Below are 18,457 nucleotides of genomic sequence, written 5' to 3'. Positions count from 1 at the left end.
TAAATATCCAAACAAAATCAGATTAAGGGATTAACAGAAGTGGCTTTGCCATGGGTGGATGAGTGGGGCCAGTGGGTGGCTCGGAAGGGAGTTTTGGTCCTATTTTTATTTTTCCTACTTTTATACCAGTGCATTTTGGGCAATAGAAAGTGAGTAATGTTTACTTTTAGGATACAAGTTTACCTGGGCAATTAAAAAAGGGCAGATTCTAAAGATTGTGAAAGGTCAGTTTGAAGGTGATTCTGCAGGGGTGAAGTAGGAGAAACAGTCTCCATCTTAACTCATATCTCAACTGGGCAGTAAGGTTTGGACTTCTGTGTTTTTTTCTAAATTAAAAAAAAGTTTGTTCGTTTGTTTCCCTTGAAAGACCTTGTCAATGACAGCTGAAGAATGGGGAAAAAGAGAGATCGTGTTTAAGTTCAATGTGTAACCATTAGAAGGAACATGTGAAATTTATGTTTTGAAAGAAGTCCTTTTGATTCTAGGGCTACAGCTTGGTCAGGCCTATATAAAATTTTGAAGCAGACACTAAATGGATGACTGGGAGGAAAAACGAGAGTTTCAAAAATGCCTTGGGCCTCTGTCTCATCTATGAGAGGTTTCCTAAAAACAGTGTTTTCCAGACAGGACTTGGTTATTTAAATTGATATCTTTATCTTGTACCATACGCACTTAAAGCTTCAGACAGTCTTCTCATCTCCTTTTTTTTTTTTTTAAATAGAAATCACACAAAAAAAGATATCTATGTATCAGTTTCTAATACCTAACAGGAAAGTCTTTTATAATATTAAAATAGCGATAAGCAAATATGTACTTACTATAGGATTAAACACTAGCATTGAAAACAAATGAACCAAAAACAAAGAACCAACAGAATTTTCTTTTTGTTTTTGCCCCCTTGGATTCTGGACTTTATGATCATATCAGGAGAGGGAAGTAAAGAATCACAATTCTTCTATTTAAAAATTTTAAAATTAAAAAAAATGATGCCATAATGATGCATAAGTCAGATTTATCTTTTGAAAACTTTGATGGGAAAGCCCAGATGATTTGACTGGGAATGCTCTTTCTTATGAAGAGAGCCAAACAGGATCTGCCTCTAATAAATTAGTACAATCTTTTAAGATTAAAAATAGCAAAAACATTTTAAATAGTCTGATTATAGTTTTAATAAGTCAAACATACATTTCTATCTAGCCTATAGTTTTAGAGAGTCTATGTGGGTTTAACTTATTATCCCTCATTCCAATATAAAAAAAGAAGAAAGAACCAAGTCATTTTTGAACATTAAGATATTCATAAAGACTGTATAAAGTAAAAAACAAAAAAACAAAAAAACCCCAAAAACAAAAACAAAAAAATCTTCACAGATTGTTAGCCATCTCTTTCAACGATTTTTCATAAATTCTTCTCTTTCCTTATCAGTAGCTAACCCCCATCTCATAAGGAGATACTTTCCAACACTTCCCAATGTGATCAGTGATTGCTTTTCATGGGAGCTATTGCTCTTTGAGATGTTTAAAGGAAAGGAGAATATCTTTTATAAACCAGTAAATGTCAAAGATTTTACTCAAGGGGGATGTGGCAGAAACTATTTTTAGCAGGCGAATCTATGCATTTTTTGTCTTTGTTTTTATTTTCTCTACTTGCCGAATATTTGTTTTAGAGCAGAGAGCACAAAAAATCAATACGTTACTTAATCATCTTTTTAGTTCTGCCATTTGCCTATAAGGTCTTTTTTCCCCCCAATTATATTCCACGTTCTTGATCAAGGTGTTCAGATTGGGTAACATATTGCTAATTTTGCTGAGTTTGAGAGCCAACAAAATAATGGAGCCTTCTGATTTAAAAAAAAAATTCCAACTTCTTCCCCTGCACCCCCAAACTCACAATTTATTGAACAGTCCGCTACTTGTGAGTGATAAAAAGTTGAAAGGTGGTGGTGACTAGACCTAATACTACTTTATTAAGCCATCTATCTATAGAATTGTTGTTTTAATACTTTAAAAAAATATGTCTATGCTTTCTTTTTTTTTCTTTTTTTCCATTTTTTTAGTCAAGTACTTTCTTAAAGAAACAATAGCACCACATTGGCATAGCTGGCCAAACAATAAATGGGAAAGCAAAATGTGCTACATCTTCCATTTTAAGCATTCTCTCAAGCGCATAAACTACTAATAGAAACCCTGGAGCCACAGTGCATGAGATGGTTTCATCTACACAAACAACGACATTCCCAGAGGGAAAGGATTCTCAGGGAGGCCAGGCTCTTTTTTTTTTTTTTTTTTTAAATAAGATTTTTCAAGGAAGTGATTTTTTTTCTCTGTATTCCACTGGACTCTATGGAGGAGTATGTGTGCAGTATGTGTGTGTGTGTGTGTGTGTGTGTGTGTGTAGGGTGCATGCTGGGAGAGTTTTTCTTTAGCTCTAGAAGAGTTGATTCTGATGACAAGATGCATTAGCATTTTCAGTGGAGCCTCCTTATCTTAAAATGTTGCAATAATACTATTATGCCATTTGGGGAAATGGGAACAGAAATTTGACCTAGGTATTCAGTATTGTCAGTTAAATTGGAAATAAGCCTATAAGTTAAAAGCTCATTCTTACCTATATTTAAGGCTCTTTCATAAACATCTTAATATTGCATCATTTCAAAATTATGAAGCAAAGCTTATCAAGTTTTGAGTTGTAAAATTTTAGGTGCTCCCTTCTATCAATCCTAGGTCATTCTGTTGTAGTATATAATGATCAACTGACTTTTGAAGTCTACATCAAATTGTTTTCTAGTTTTCAACTTATTTGAAAATAAGATAGTGGGTTAGTATAATTAATTTTTAATAAGTTGATTTATGATACAGTTGGAGAGGATTATATGTTGGAAAAGTTAAGAAAGATTGCATGTCTTCACATATCTACGCTTTACTCACTGGTGCATTTTGGGCTGTGAATAGAATTACAAAGTGAATCACATAAGTTACACTCTCAGAATTACCATATCCAGCTAGGTCTGAAACCCGCGGGTCTGCAGAAAATTGAATGCAAAGTGTTGCTGAGAATCAGTTATTTTAAAAGGTACACACCGGGAACAAGAAATAAAAACCAGAAGTGCCATTTTGGGAAAAGGGGTTCAGCACCTCACTCTACAAAACTCATTTGTCTGGAAAACAGATGAAAGGCAAAAATGACTTATTGTTTCTTTTACATCTGTCCATAGTGATCAGAACATTTCAGCATGCTAGAGGTGCTCATTTCAAATAACACTGTGACTGAGGATTAAAATATTTGTTGCTGAGCAGGGGCGCCTACTAAATAGGCCTTCTTTTTGCGTATGTTTTGAGATCCAGGAAGTCTTTTTAAAAATTTTTTCCTGGCCTCTGAACCTTGAGATGAACCAGTGGGACAAAACTAAAGATGTTATTTTTGTTTTCCATGTACACTTTCCAAGAATAAAAGGGATACGGTATACATGAAATAATCAAGCCTGGTTACTTTGCACCAAAACATTCTAAAGCAGAAAAAAGGATCTGAATGGTAGATGATTCCTTGTCTTAATAAAATCTTGATGTGTAGACAAGAGACATTTTCTCAGCCAGCATGTGCCTGTCCTCATGACTGGATTTTCTTGATACCAATTGTTGGTTGAATGGATAAGACACATCCATAGAGAGCTAGGGGCCACTCTTTTAAGCAGACATGAGGAAAAATTTCTAGTTGTGAAGGAAATTTTTGTCTCTCAACTAGCAACTCTAGTAAAGCATATTTTAACAAAAAAAAATTTTAAATATGTATGTGTATGTATACACAGCCAAGGATAAGAGCAAAATTTATTAAAGTAACTTTGCGACTTTTTATTAGATATTTTTTCAACATTTGAAATCTTGTGCCATATTTTTAGGTTGCCTAAAAAGAAGGAATAACTGTATTTTTCAAAATGAATAGAGTATCATTTATAATATTAAAAGAAGTATTACTAGATTACTAGTAACTGTTGGAAGAGTCAGCGAGTGCTAACAAATGCCCTCTCGCTGGTAGAAATCTTCTTGTTTCTCTCTGTTTTTCTTTTTCTTTCTCTCTGGTACTTTGTATTCTTAAATCCAAATGCAGAATTCGAAATGTAAATCAAATGCTTCTAACTTATTTTGAAAAGTATTTTAAAAGAGATAAGCGATTAGTTTTTAACAGCTAGTTAGCTGGATAGCTTCATTGATAAAGTTGGCATGCCAGGAGCATTTGGCTAATCAATTTCCTAGCTATGCTATGAATGAGTTGTTTATAGAATTCCTTGCATCCAAGCAACTCAAGGGCTCTGATCTTGCACCCTCATAGCAACCCAGGTTAAAAATTTGGAGCTTTTTTAAAATTCTCATACCACCCCTGTGAGGTAGGTAGATGACATATTGCCCCCATTTTGCAGATGAGGAAACTGAGGCACAGAGAGGTGAAGTGACTTGCCCAAGGTCACAAAGTGGTGAGTCTGTGGCCAGGTCGGCAGATGTTTGTTTCTTCAGCAAGAAAAAGCCAGGACTGATAAAATCCAAGCCTTCTGCTTTTTCCACTCCTCTCTGGACTTGCCAGACCAATTTGCATCAGTGGACTTTTGTCTTAAATCTCTCGTGGAAGGCATAATTGGGGGATCTTTGCCCTCTTTCCCAGATGGATGGATTTTTAGTACCCTTCCTCTCTGTGTCATTTTTGGCTCCAAGCTTCCTCTTTTGTTTTGCTTTCACCTTTTATCGTTTTGGCCAGACTCTTTCATATAACAAACTACAAAATAGCACCATTGTACTAAAAAACAGAGTTTTACATACTGTTTGATATATCCTGTATTGTTGATATGCGAAATTTACATAGTGCTCTATATGGAAAAAATCAAAAGAGAGAAGTTACTAACCAGGTTGCACGCTAACTCATCATCGAAGGAACTGTTGAGAGTTTGAGACTTTCTATGCTTGAAACATACACCTAAAAACGTTTGGCCTCAAAGTTACAACTATTTGCATTTCTTTTTTAGCAAGATGTGGAAAAATAAAGCTTTGTGTCTAAAATAAATGCATCCAACTTGCATTTGGTATAAATGCCACAGATAGAATCTTGCGGGTTAAAAACTGGTGTGCTACTTGACTTTTTCTGCTGCTATGGAGGAGGCCAAATTTGGCAAATATAAAGGGGATGTGGAGGGCTGGCGGAGATGGACAAATGAGATTATCAGACACCGTAAAACAAACAGCCTGTGTTGCGTAGAAAGAAGTGCAAATTAAAAATAATTAATAAACCACTTTGATAAGGCTGCTGAACGAATAGCTCCAGCAGCCAAGATTCAGGGACAAATTTAGTGCAACTGGACCTAGACAACACCCATGCATTTGTGGCTCTTGAGAGGCAGGGACGAAGATATATAGATTTATATATATTTTTTCTCTATAGAACATTATTGATAAAGCATCAACAGCAATCTATCAACCCCAGGACCATTTTTGCAAGGTGCAAAGCTTTTAACAATCACTCCTAAAGACAATGTTGAAATATTTACTTGTGTATTTCATTGGGGGGGGAATGCCCATCTTTTGAAATGTTATTAAACTTATTTTTTGGTAGGTCTTCTGGTGTTTAACAGGTAACTTGTGCAGAGCAAAGGATCCTGCCAGTGGCATGTCATTCTTCACTCTTCGGGAAGGTCTTCCTACATTCTGTAGTTCTTATTTCCTGCACTCCCTCGACTTGCATTCTTCAAATGTACTTCCTAAAAATAAGAAGGAAAAAGTGACATTAGTTTGGTGAAGTTTTATGTACCCTGCCCATCTATTTCTAACTTTGGGTCTCAGCCTTTCATATCTTATGCCTCACCAGCCAATCAAACAGAGGGTTTGGGCCCGGTTTTTCCGAGAAAGCCGTATATAAGTAAACAGACCTTTAATTTTTAGTTTAGTCAAATCTCAGTCAAGCTACTTCTCTGTGCATGGAGACCACAGATTTCTTTATAACCACACACACAAAAAATGTGTTTCTATTTGTCTGATATTATCACAGATTCATTGATGGAAAAGAAGGCCTGAAAGATCCAGTTTTCTGGCCAATAGCATCTTTTCTTAGTGAGGAAAAAAAAAAAAATCACATTTCTGGGATCATTCTCTGATGCTTTATTGCATTTTATTCTGCTATTTTTTTTTGTAAAAAGAGGATATTTCTTCTTCATTTGATTTTTTTTCCCCTTTGGACAAAGGCAGAATTTTAGTAGTAGAATTGAGAAATTTTATAATTGATTTAGAATTTGTAAAATCACGGACATACTGAGTTGTGATACTCAAATCTTAGCTCTTTCACTTTCTAACTATGTAAACTTGTGCAAGTGACAATTGCTTGTGTCTCAATTTCATCCATAAACTAGGATAAACTAGGGGAAATAAAAGTAGGACAAAAAAGATTTTTAAGACTGTATAAAATACTCAAAACTAGGAAAATACTCAAGAATGAAATGGAGACAAATGAAAAGAAAGCCATATGAGCTATTTAATCTCTAGTTTTCCTCTCAAGCCAAATTAATCCCCAGAAGAAGAAATTCGGGTATCTTCCGTGCTTCACTCTTCAAATAGAACTGAAGTTACATTGACCAACCATATAGATCTTATCCTTTTCTCCAAAAGGGAGATTCTTTTTCTTTTGTCTCAAAGCCGAGGCGTAAAGTGTAAAGTTCGAGCAGAGGGATCCAGCCTGCTTCTTCTGGGTCCATCTCTGCATCGTAGCAAAGCCACAGGCAGAAACTCACTTGAGGAGAGCGGACACTGCTCCAAGTAGCATGGTTCCCATGCACGCACGCGCTTGGTTGAGGCCATTCAAAACCAGCTGGGATGTCGTCTGGTTTGCATTTGGCTCTCTTCCCAGGCTTTCACATGTGACTTCTTTGTTGCAAACAATGACAGTTACAAAACAACAGCACTCAGGGATTTGGTCTCAGTTGCATCTGTTGCTTTGCTCATTGTCTTAATTTAATTCCTCTGGCCACCCTTGACAATGGGCAGCAAGTGGAGGCATGTCAAAAGGAGCCCTCGGAGCTGGCACCCACCTTCAGTGCACTTCTTGAAGGGTTATGAAACTGTCCCACATTCAGCCAAGCAAAAACTTTTCACTTCGACAGCTTGTCCAAGACAAACAAACCAGCTGAAGCTGTTTCTAGTATGCAACTAGACAGATTTTTGAAAGGAAAACAGTAGTGAGTAAATACTGTTTCCTCTTGACACCAGGGAAGGTAAGATTATTTAAAAAGAGAAATGTTGCTCCTCTAGCTCACCAGGGTTGGTTGAGGAAATTTATTTCTCTGAAGAAGGGGTTAATCAACTCATCACACAATAAGTTTTCAATATGTGTTATTACACATTGTGTAGCATACACAGATATATTTGTAAAGCCAGAAAATACCCTGAAGAGGTCATTCACATTCTCCTATTATTTCTTGGCCCTCATCCTAGCTCCTAGTATTCCAAAGAAAAGCTATCCACACACTTTTTGATTAAGAAGGTCACTGAGAGCTAATAGCAATGGCAAAAATAATACCCTTGATTAATATTTGCAGACACTTCACAGTTTACACAGCAATCTCACTGAATCCTCACAACCACCTCTTCAGATGATGTTATATGCATCAGTCTCATTTACACTTTGTGGCTTGCTAAGATTTAGTAAATTGCTTGAGGTCACATAGGAACAAACTGATAGACCAAGAACTACTAATAAAACAATTTCTTATTTTAATAAAAGAATAACAATTCCTTCACTTGGACATTTATAGTGTGCTGGATGCTACTATAAATGTCATTGAATATATTTTCTTATCTATTTCTGATAGTTATTTTGGAGATAGGTACTAGTGTCTTGGCCACTTTTACCTTTAAAGAATACTAAGCTTATAAAAGCTAAACAACTTGCCTAATTTCTTTACAGCAAAGATGTGACTGTTGTTGGGATCGGTTCCTTCTGATTCTGGAACTCACCAGTTAGCTGCTCTGCATACTGCCTCACCAGGAGGTAAAACAATATCTGGTCCCTCAAGGTCCAAATCTCTCTCCAGTAACAATAATTGATAATGTCATGAGCTGCTCATGATCCCAGGCAGTGGTAGATGCTGGTTTAGAGGACAGGAAAGACTCTAAACTAGGGACTATGTGTGCCCTCCCTTACCACAAGTATGAGCTGAACCCTTTTCGACAGTATTCGATAGAGGATAGCAGCACAGTATTCATTTAGCAAAAGCTAACCCCACAGATATTATAAAGCTTTCTTTTCTTCCTGCCTATCTCTGAGATTTTGCCTGAGAGACAGATTCTAAAAGAAGGATGATAATAGGCTCTTTAAATTTCAGGGAGGAAGCAGTGATATTTTCAATAGACTGTTTCCATCTCCGCCCACTCCAAACAAGTTAAGTATTGTATGACATGAAGTCTAAGAAAAGCCTGGCATCCTGTAAAAAAGGCTGGGAAAATACTGTCCAGCATGGAAAATTAGCAGCTAATTGTATAGCATAAAGTCCTAATTCAGCACGGACCTTCTCCTAAAAAGGGCAAAATAGGGAGGAAAAAAAAAGAAGAAAAGAGCAGCAGGTGATTGAAGAGATGGTCCAGACATCAGATCTTTACCTGTTAAAAAGTATGTGCTCTAGCCGTTTTGCTGGCTTGGCCTAGAGACATGTGAAATTGTGGATGACAATTTAGATGTCTCAGCATCAACTTTGATTTCTCTTTACTTTGGGGAATGGTAGGTTCAAATTCAGGAGAGTCAGTCAGTCTTGCCTCTCTGGGAGCCAAGCAGAGTGAGTGTTGTGTGATTTGCTCAGCACTTTGGGATGTGACTTTTAAAACCAAAGGTCAAGGTGCACATTTCTAGAGACTTGCATTCCTGCTAGACTGGCTGCTGCTTTAACAAAGAGTGAGGCATATGTAGACAGTGTTTGTCTGCCCAGGCCCTTGTTGTTGTTTTCTTTTCTGAAAACCACCTCATCCTACTTTCTATATGGTTATGGCCATTTTTTTCTAATACAACCCTCTCCTCTGGCTATAGTGGATTGGCCCAGGGTAGGCCCTGCCCGTAAGCCTCAAAACTGAGTATGGTAGGATACCAGGGCAGACCTATTCCTGGGACACACAGGCCTTCTTTATTGGCCAGCTTTGGCTCAATTTGCTGAACTTTGCTTGGACTGTATGGTGGTCTAGGGCATGGGTCCCCAACCCCCAGGCTGTGGACCAGTACCGGTCTGTGTCCTGTTAGGAACCGGGCCGCACAGCAGGAAGTGAGCCATGGGCAAGCGAGCGAAGCTGCATCTGTATTTGCAGCCTCTCCCCAGCGCTAGCATCACCATCTCAGCTCCACCTCAGATCATCAGGCATTAGATTCTCATGGGAGCACCGGTCCCTAGAGCCAAAAATGTTGGGGACCGCTGCTCTAGGGTGCTTCCACCTTATCTTCTCTCTCTCTCTCCTCTGCTTGGGGTCAGACTTACATTGCGTTCTGATGGCTTGACTAGGCTTCCCTGATTCTTTTATTTCCTTTCATACAGGCATTTCCTCTAATAAAATCCTTGCTCATTTAACCCAGTCTCATCTCTGTTTGAATCTCAGCTCCCCACACAGGAATTGCGTGACCTTTGGCAATCGCTATGCTGTTCTCACCTTCTCAGTTTCCACTTTTGCAAAATGAAAGTGTGGAGTAATAGCACCCACCTCTGCATGTCGTTATGACTGCATGTGATCTCCCTCATTCATTTACCTGGCGTAGAGAGATATCTACAGTTGCATGCAAGAGAGGCTACTGTTTGAAGGGCCCTTGGCTTCCATCCATTTTGTGAACTTGATTGTTAGCAGTGTCAGTCTGTTCTGGCTTCTGTGCTGTTGCGAGTCCACTCCGGGCCTACTTTTGTTAGAACATCGATGTGCCTAGAGTAAATTATGCATGTGTTTGTTTCCCCACTAAAAAGTAAGCTCCTAGAGGGCAGGTAGCAAAATTCCTTCACCTCCGTATCATCCCCTGATGGATGGTGCTTACTTGCTTTGAGCAAAGTAAGAAATGGGAAAATACTTGTTAAATTGATTTAACAATTGGTGAGATGGAGTTCAAGTCAACAGCAAGCCTTGAAGGGCTACCTGCTTCTTACTGTGCTCTGGAACAAGAGCAAATAGTACAGAGCCCCCTCTTGTCTTGGAACTTATGATTGGCAGGTATGGTTCCAGTTAGTTACTGGTCCAGTCAAGTGTAGTTACTATTGTCAAAGCACATCCCTTACTAGGGTGCTGCCCTTTCTCTGAGCAACTCCTAGGTGCCCAGAACTCCCTTGAGTGCTGGGATATCAGTTGCATAGCTCTTTTTTCTAGTGATCGGTACATTCTTAGGAATCTCTAGGAATTAGGGACCTTGCTTGAATTCGGCCCATCGTTATTGTACAATTATCTCCACCTAACAACTTTCTCACTCTTCAAAGGACACCACCTGACTTTTTTGCAAATTTTTCTTCCTATGATGTAAGAAATCACTACCAAAATGGTTTAAAAGCCTGGAAAAAAAGAAAAAGAAAAAAAATGCTGAGGGGCATTTTCCCTCACTGGTGAGAAGTATTTCTGTTGCCTTTAATTGTCTTGAAAGATGCAAAATACTTCAGGGTTCAGAGTCGCTTAGACTGTTGATTTTATGGGCAGCTTGTTTAGTTAGCTGTTTATGTTTGTGTTACATTTTTAAATTAAAAAAAAAAAGTTTAAGCACACGATCTTTCCCAGAGGGAGTTGATTTTGGAATTGCTGAAAGGTTCAAATGCTGTGGCATTTTAAAAAAGTAAAACACCAGATTCTAGCAATTTCACTGATACGTGCTAAAGATTCAGCACATTTTTACCTAAAAACTGGATTTGATTATTTTTTTTTCTCTTAAGCCTCCAAAATGCCATTATTTCATCTGACGTACAACTTATGTTAGAAATTTAAACTAATGTGTGCAGTAATTTATATTACAATGTTCTGGGGAGATGCGAGGTCCAGAGTTTTACCTTTTAGTGTCATTTCAACACAAAAGTGACGAGTTAACAGGATTAGTAGGAGAGGGTGTTGTCCTCTTCCACTCATTCTTTGTATGTGTGACAAATCTGGGCAGAACATTCAAATACTGTGTTCTAAATTTTCCTCCTCACTGAATTGAGAGAAATTTTGGACGTTTGGAAAGTTCTTCTGAACTTTGAGGATGAACAAAATAACACTATGACAAGTTAAAGTGATTTGCATCTGTTTGAGGTTGATGGGAGCCTTCAGCATATAAAAGTAAACATGTATGGAGCCAGCCAGTGCTTTTCCAAGACGGAAAATGGCATGAAAATAATTCATGCATGTATACGGTTTTAAAAATCAGAATTGTTATGTTGTGCCAAAAGCACTTCAAAAACAGTACCTCCATCCTGTGTTCTTTCGAAGAAAGAAACAAATATTATTTACTTGAGAGATAAACCAGAGCATCCAATAGTGGCCTACGTCAACCAACACGGACAAAACAATAATGCTATGTATTTTTATTGAGTCATTTATAGTTTTCATATTTCCTAGTCCTGCAACACTTCATGAACTTTTCAAGCATGCCACACCCACAGCATGACATAAATATTGCATGTTCTCGAGTCTACAGTTGTAGGCTGATTAGGAATCCTTATACAGCCCGCAACTTGCCATTGTCTTGCTCCTAATCATTTGAGTTTTTTGTCTTACTGTCACTGTTATCTACAGCTGTGAAATTAGCACATCCTATTTTCATAGATGGTAGAACTGGTTGGTCTTTGATTACTTGACCTCTCGGAATTGGCCAGACAGAAAGCCCCATGTGAACATTTATGTATTTTACCTAGAATTTTATAAAAACTTTTGGCATATAAATCTCAGCTTGGAAGCCTGGGCCTTTTGGCCTGTTTGGGTTTGATGCCAAATCTCTCAGTCTCTCATTGGGAGTTTTGGAGCTATTTAACCAGAGAGAAGAGTTGCCATCATGCTCAGCCCATCATAGGTCTTGCTCATAGCAGTGGAAATTCTCACACTGCCAGTTACAAGAGCCAAGGAGGACAGTATAAACCATTGCTGCCTCTTCTCCAGAGTGACAGTGACACATGCCTACCCAAATAAATGTATGTTCCATTATCTGTTCAGTGGGAACAAAGTGTATGCCAGAGTAAATAGACGAAGTTAGAGGTTTATGGTTGCAGAAGGAGAAAGTGGTGGAAAATGCATAAGGTAGTTGTTGCCAATAATCTCATTCTCTAATAGACGTAGGGGCAGAGGATGTCGGAAGGAAGACTGGCTGGATGCACTGACCTTTGATTGTGCTTGGTCAAGAATTAGACCTGGAAGTTTTTAAAGCTGCGTATTGCTTCTATGTGAAAGTTACTGGTTTCTGATGTATAGGGCTACTGTCCATAGATAAGATTGGAGTGGTTGAAGTCCCTGGGTTTTTAGAAGGTAAAATAAAAAAGAAAACCAACTTCTTTCTGCCCCTTCAGTAATTTTTCTTTTAGTTCATGAATAACATTTAATTTAGGACTAGAACCTGGACCTTTCAGAAGACCAAAAAATCATACGTTCCCTTGAATGATGATTAGGTTTTACAGAAGGATTTATCTTCACTGAAAGAAGAGCCAAGAAACTGTTTTTATCTATAATTTTGGAATGTGATTCCCTCTAAATTCCTAGTAGATGCAACAAACACAAAACTACACACGTGTGTGCCCACACATACACGCATATACAGTAAAGAAGAGATAATAATCCGCCCCCCCCAAGAAAAAAACCTATGTGCTGTAGTTAATTATAGATTGTAAATTGCCACCAAGGACATTTAGGACATTCTAAATGCACCTTTAGCATTCTTGTTTTTATGGAACTTCTACATTTTCAAAAGAGTTAGTTTCCTGATCAAAAGGTCTTAAAACTATAACCACATGGGTTAATACAACAAAGATGGGAGTTTTCCAGAATGTTTTCTCGCTCTCGTTACTTATGTAGCAATAGCCCATTGCAGCTATAGTTCCGTTGCTAGTGTGGCAGGAACTCGTAACTGCTCTCTGGAATACCAGACATAGATTCACAGACTCATTGTCCCACATCTCTCATTGCCCTATTGTTTTCAATTTCTATTTCTCTCTTCTTAAGTTTACACGTAAGTCTTTATTTCTCAATCATCTTTTGCGATTGCTGGCTAAAAACAAGGCAGCACTAAATGAATTAAGAGTCTCACTAAAAAAGACTCCCAAATATGTGGGCATTAGGGAAAATACTCAGGCTTCAGTTAGGCCCTCGAGGATAAGAAGCCAATTTTGACCTTGCAGGTCTGGAAGTTCAGTGGCCACTGAAGAACCTTTGCTAACCTCACCTGCTCCTTCTTTAAAAGTAGACTTATCTTGTTTAGGTCAATAAATATTGTCACTGATTTTGAAAGGAATCCATAACCAATGAGCACACAACCTGAGGATATTCCAAACTTCATAAAAAGTATTTTGCTTCATCTAAAACAATTTATCTTTTCATTGCTACCGAAGACTTCTACTTTAACTTCAGACTATCGATTTAGCCCTTGGATTAAAAGTCGGCTCTCTGTTATCTAGTAAATATTGCAAAAAGCCCTATTCCCTTCATAGGCAAAAAGAATAAACCCCATCTGCTCCCATGGATGCTAATGGACTTGAGAAATTGCAAAATGTATTGCTTAAGAAAACATTGTTTTCTGTTGGTGGTTGGTGGGAGGGAGGTGGTCAGGGGATGGAGGGGAGGGAAGGGGAGAGGCTCTGAGAGCTCATATCTTTGCCTCCTTTTCCACCCTTACATGCTAACAGCACTCACATTAGAAGCTGTATGAGGTTTTGTTTGTTTTCAAGAGATGTTTGAAAGAAGATCAAATGCTTGTGAAAGGCACTGGATCGGCAGCCCTAGAAACTGAAATGTCCCGGAAGCTGTGTGAGCCCGGAAATATCCCACATTTCTATTTATTTTGGCAATTTTACTTAAAACTAGTAAGAGCTGGAGTTCATGCTACAATTAAATTTTCTTCAGGCACCATGAAATGAAAACACATATTACATTTGATTTTAACTGGTTGAGAAAAATGGTAGTTTTCTGAAAGTTCATTCTGTGACCTAAAAATAAAAGTTAAGGCTTCCTCACATGGGACAGCCCAGTTTCCTTTTAAGTTGTAATTATTTGCAGAACTGGAGTTCTCTGGTTGGAAGGGGTCTTAGGTCACTGAGTTCTCTTTTCCCATCACGTGCTTGAAACCCACTACCATGTCACTGAAAAGTGTTGGCAAGCTTGGGCTTGAATGTCTGGGTGATATAAGACCTACTTCTATTTAAGGAGACCTATTACTTTTTCAGATGACTCTAATTTTCAGAACTAAATGAAATAATATTAACTAAAACTTTAGTAGTGCTTACTATGTACCAGGCACCAATTTACACAGTATAATATATATTCGTACACAAAGACGTCCACACACAATCTCAAATCCTTATAATTGTGTGAGGTAGAATTAGTTATTATCCCCATTTGACAGATAAGGAAACTGGGGCACAGGTAAGTTATGTGATTTGCCCAAGGTCACACCACTATTGAACCTAGGCAATCTGATTCTAGATTCTATACTCTTAACCCACTATGTTTTATTGCCTCTCCAATCTTTATCATTATCCTTCATGCCTAGTACAGAGTTTTGAACATTGTAGGTGCTCAATAAAAAATATTTTTGAAAAATTTTATTTCAGGAACATAATTATTTACATATTTCTATTAGTTTTATATAGAATCATCAATTTGCCCTAAGAGAAACAATTGAAACAGTAGAATTTTAAATGACTATACTCTGCCTACTTCAAGAAATCATTAAAGGGACTAATAGTTACATAACATTCACTCTAAAGTCCTCAGGCAATTGCCATTGTTAGCGGTAGGTTCTTGAATGATTTCACTTTAGGCTAGAGAATGAAATTCCAAACATGCAACACTTGTGTAAGCATAATCCCTTTTTAACTCTGTACTTGCCTCACTATTCTACACAAAGACAAGAGTAATCACGTCATCTCAGCAGTCTTATGTATTTTTATATCTGTCTTTCTACCACTGTTCCCCTGCCTACATCGCCCATTTGTCCAACCGTACATCCATCCCATATCCATCCCATCTATCCCATCCCATCCCATCCCATCCATCCATCCATCTATCCATCCATCACATCTATCTACCCATCCAGCATTATATGCTGTGTATCACTAGGTGCTTAGTATTGATACTAGATTCTTCCTGTTTACTTAGTTCATATTATTCAGAAATCACATGTAGACATTCAGGATGATTGCTTTAGAGTTGATAAAAACTCATTCCAAAAGAAGTGGTTTTAATCCATAGTCTGGGAGTTAAGCATTCTTAACCAGAAGTTCTATTGCTTTTTTTTTTCCTTTTAAGTCTTTGTCTTACTTCTTCTTGAATGAAGTTCATCATCGGGTATGATTATGGTTTATCCAAAGCCATGAGTTATAATTGACATTTTTTTCAGTCATCAGTCGAAGAGGGAAGAGATAATCTTCTAACAAGGGACCTTTCCATAGGATGCAAACTGTTAATTTTTCTGCTGAACCGTGGTCACTTGAAGAACCATCTGCGTTTGTTGGCTACTCTCAGTTGGTAGTTGCAGTAGGTATTGGCCTGTGCCTGAGGCTAGTTCTAAAGCATGGATGTCTTTGCGAAAGAACTCAGCGTCTTCTGAATAAGGTGGCTAACCAGATGGGCTCAGGCACCAGCCTGGCTTTCGTCTGCTCTGATAAGCCAGGATCTACTTTGCAATCACAACAGCAGTGGTTTGGCTCCCATTTGGGGCTTCTACATGCTTCTGATTGAACCTTTTCCTTCTAGATTGAGCCTTGAGTTTTTAATGAACCACAGAGGAAGGATGACTCTGAAGTAGAAAGCATGGCAGGGCCATGAAGGACCAGGAAGGAAGGAGTTTGTTTCCTTTATACATGACATCTTCAAAGCAGGCTACTTGGATGAGACGTGTCACTTCTTTGGTTTAGTCTTCTTATCACAAGTGTCATCATTTGGCTGAGCACTTAACCCTCTCCCAGTTGTAATAATTCATAATCTGCATGATCTTGAGACTTTTTGCTTTATTATCTATGAAGACTCTAACCCTCTTGTTTAAATTAAGGAAGGTGAAGGAGAAGATCTCTAAGACCTACATTCTGTGGTTTTGCTTAGCTTTTCTTTACCTTCGGGGAATCCAGCACCCTTGCTCTCCTTCACTCCCTTCCTTCTGGTGGAAAAATATTAAATTAGTTGGAAATTTCACGTGTTTCCTTCTGCCCCATCTTTTCCTTTCGGAGTTCTTATTTGCCTATGTCGATTATGTGTGTTCTTTACTGGTCTACATTTTTATCCATTTCTGGATCTTCATATTATTATCTTTAAAATAAAGTGATTGAACCAAATGATTTCTAAGGATTTTTGCAGCTCTAACATAACACAGTCCTAGTATTTTTATGAAGCAGAAACTCATAGGATTTCAGACTTAAAACTCTAGGTAGGGTGTGTGTGTGTGTGTGTGTGTGTGTGTGTTTGAGAGAGAAAGAGAGACAGAAGCACAGAGAGACACAGAGCAGGGGAGAGTTTTATAGGAGATGGAATCAGAAGGCAGTAGTCAGATATTAGAAGTCTTCTGTCATGGGCTGAATTGTGCCCCCAATCCTGAAATTGACATGTTGAAGTCCTAACCCAGAGTATCACAAAATGTGATGTGTTTGCAGATAGGGTCTTCACACAGTTAATTAAAATAAAATGAGGTCATTATGGTGGACAATGTGACCAGTGTCCTTATAAGCAGAGGAAATTTGTGCACAGAGATATGTACAGAGGGAAGACAACATGAAGACACAGAGAGAAGAAGGCCAATCGTAAGCCAAGAAGGGAGGTCTGGAACAGACCCTTTTCCTAATAGTTCTCAGAAAGAATCAACCCTGCCAACATCTTGGACTTTCAGCCACCAGAAGTACGTGAAAATAGATTTCTGTTGTCTAAGCCACCTTACTTTGTAATGGCAGCCTTAACAAACTAATACATCTTTTATATTTGATTACAAAGTGCAAAAGAAAAAAAAGTTTAATGACCTCCTCTCATAGGTTATCTCACAGGCCTGTGGGCAAATACTGGATGCCCTTTGGCCTAAACCTGAACTTGACTAAGAAATGCAGCCTCCAATGACATGGCAGGAAAGGAAATCTGGGAACTTCTATGACACAATTCAGTCTTGCTGAGAATTTGGGGATAATATTTAACTCTGGACATATATTTACATGAGCAATTCAGTAATAGATTCACACAAAATTTTAAAATGCATATTAAAAACCTTGATTTTCTATTTTAATTTTCATTTAATTGACTTTTGGGGGAGGAAAATGTTGCTTATTTGCCTCTTTTATAATTTTTACTCTTTTTTCATTCTCGCCACCATCGTTCTTTGGACTTTATTGAGCATGACACTTTTCTTTTCCATTTTCTCCACTTTTATTAGCCACATTCTATAACAGGTTACTCTTCCTTTCGTCATGTGCATTCTCTAGCTCCACTGGGCCTACTGTTCTTCATTTCCTATGTGGCACTTCTCACTTTTCCTTATTGCTGTCTGAGTCTCTCTTATTGTCCTTGCCTCTGTCTGCATTTCTCCTGCATTTCCTTTTTTGTCTCTGTGTTCGGTTTCTAGCTCCATTCTCTCCATTTTCCCTCCTCTGCTCTTTCTTCTTTCTTTTCATATGCTGACTTGCTTCCGTCCCCTCCTTCTGTTCCCCTCCTGGGTGTTTCTTTGGCCCACCTTTTTCCTCTGAGACTTCGTTTTCTTGTTGGTAGATGGGGGCTGATACTGTAAACATCACAAAAATAACTGCATTGAGAACAGGTGGTTCCCTTGCTGTCCCAGAAGACAGAGCCTTTGAGTCAGCCCAGAATGCCTGGGCTCCAAGGGCTGCAGGAGACAGCACTGGTGCTAGAGAAATGTAAAGATATCTAGGCTTCAGTCACAAGACCCAACATTCCAGAACTTTGGGACTCATCTCTGACTGCCACCTTCTCCCCAACTAGAAATTAAGAGACACTGGGTCACCTGAGAAGGAAGAATGAACCTACCTTCACCATCCCCGGCCCAACTTTCCAGTCATGTTGATTTAAAAGTAACTTCTTGCTCCCTGACCTTTGGCTGCTGTGTTCTATGTGCACCAGGTTGTGCCTGGTCCCTTTCCATCACTCAAGGTGGCTCCCTGGGGTCACGTCTCTGCTCAGCCTTACTAGTCCTCCTCCAGCCTCAGCTGCAGTTCAGGACCAGGAAGCGGCAAAGGTGTCCTTGTGCACTTCTTGGTCTCTCATCTTGGACTTTCTGCACAATGCTAGTTTTGGCTCCAAAGGTTAAAACCACAGGT

At 38.5% G+C, this 18,457-nt stretch overlaps 1 protein-coding gene across 4 annotated transcripts in view; it reads right to left on the bottom strand.

Annotated features, from left to right (window-relative positions):
• Positions 1–634: 634 nt before the first annotated feature.
• The window catches only part of IGF1 (insulin like growth factor 1), a 72,420-nt gene continuing 54,597 nt past the window's right edge, over positions 635–18,457 (bottom strand). For 2 of the 4 annotated variants that reach the window (XM_039877950.1, XM_039877952.1), the window contains exons 4-5: positions 17,857–17,904; positions 635–5,740 (exon numbers count right to left, since the gene is read on the bottom strand). In XM_039877950.1, the coding sequence (XP_039733884.1) occupies positions 5,681–5,740; positions 17,857–17,904 (108 nt within the window). In that variant the 3' untranslated portion in view covers positions 635–5,680. The remainder of the gene's footprint in view (positions 5,741–17,856; positions 17,905–18,457) is intronic. The other 2 variants (XM_039877951.1, XM_039877953.1) reach the window with 1 other exon arrangement.

The sequence above is a fragment of the Pteropus medius genome, unplaced genomic scaffold (genome assembly GCF_902729225.1).
Source record: "Pteropus medius unplaced genomic scaffold, Ma_sr-lr_union100, whole genome shotgun sequence".
Lineage (NCBI taxonomy): Eukaryota > Metazoa > Chordata > Mammalia > Chiroptera > Pteropodidae > Pteropus > Pteropus medius.
Note: the sequence above shows the minus strand (reverse complement) of the source record. Positions and strands in the feature narration are given on the sequence as shown.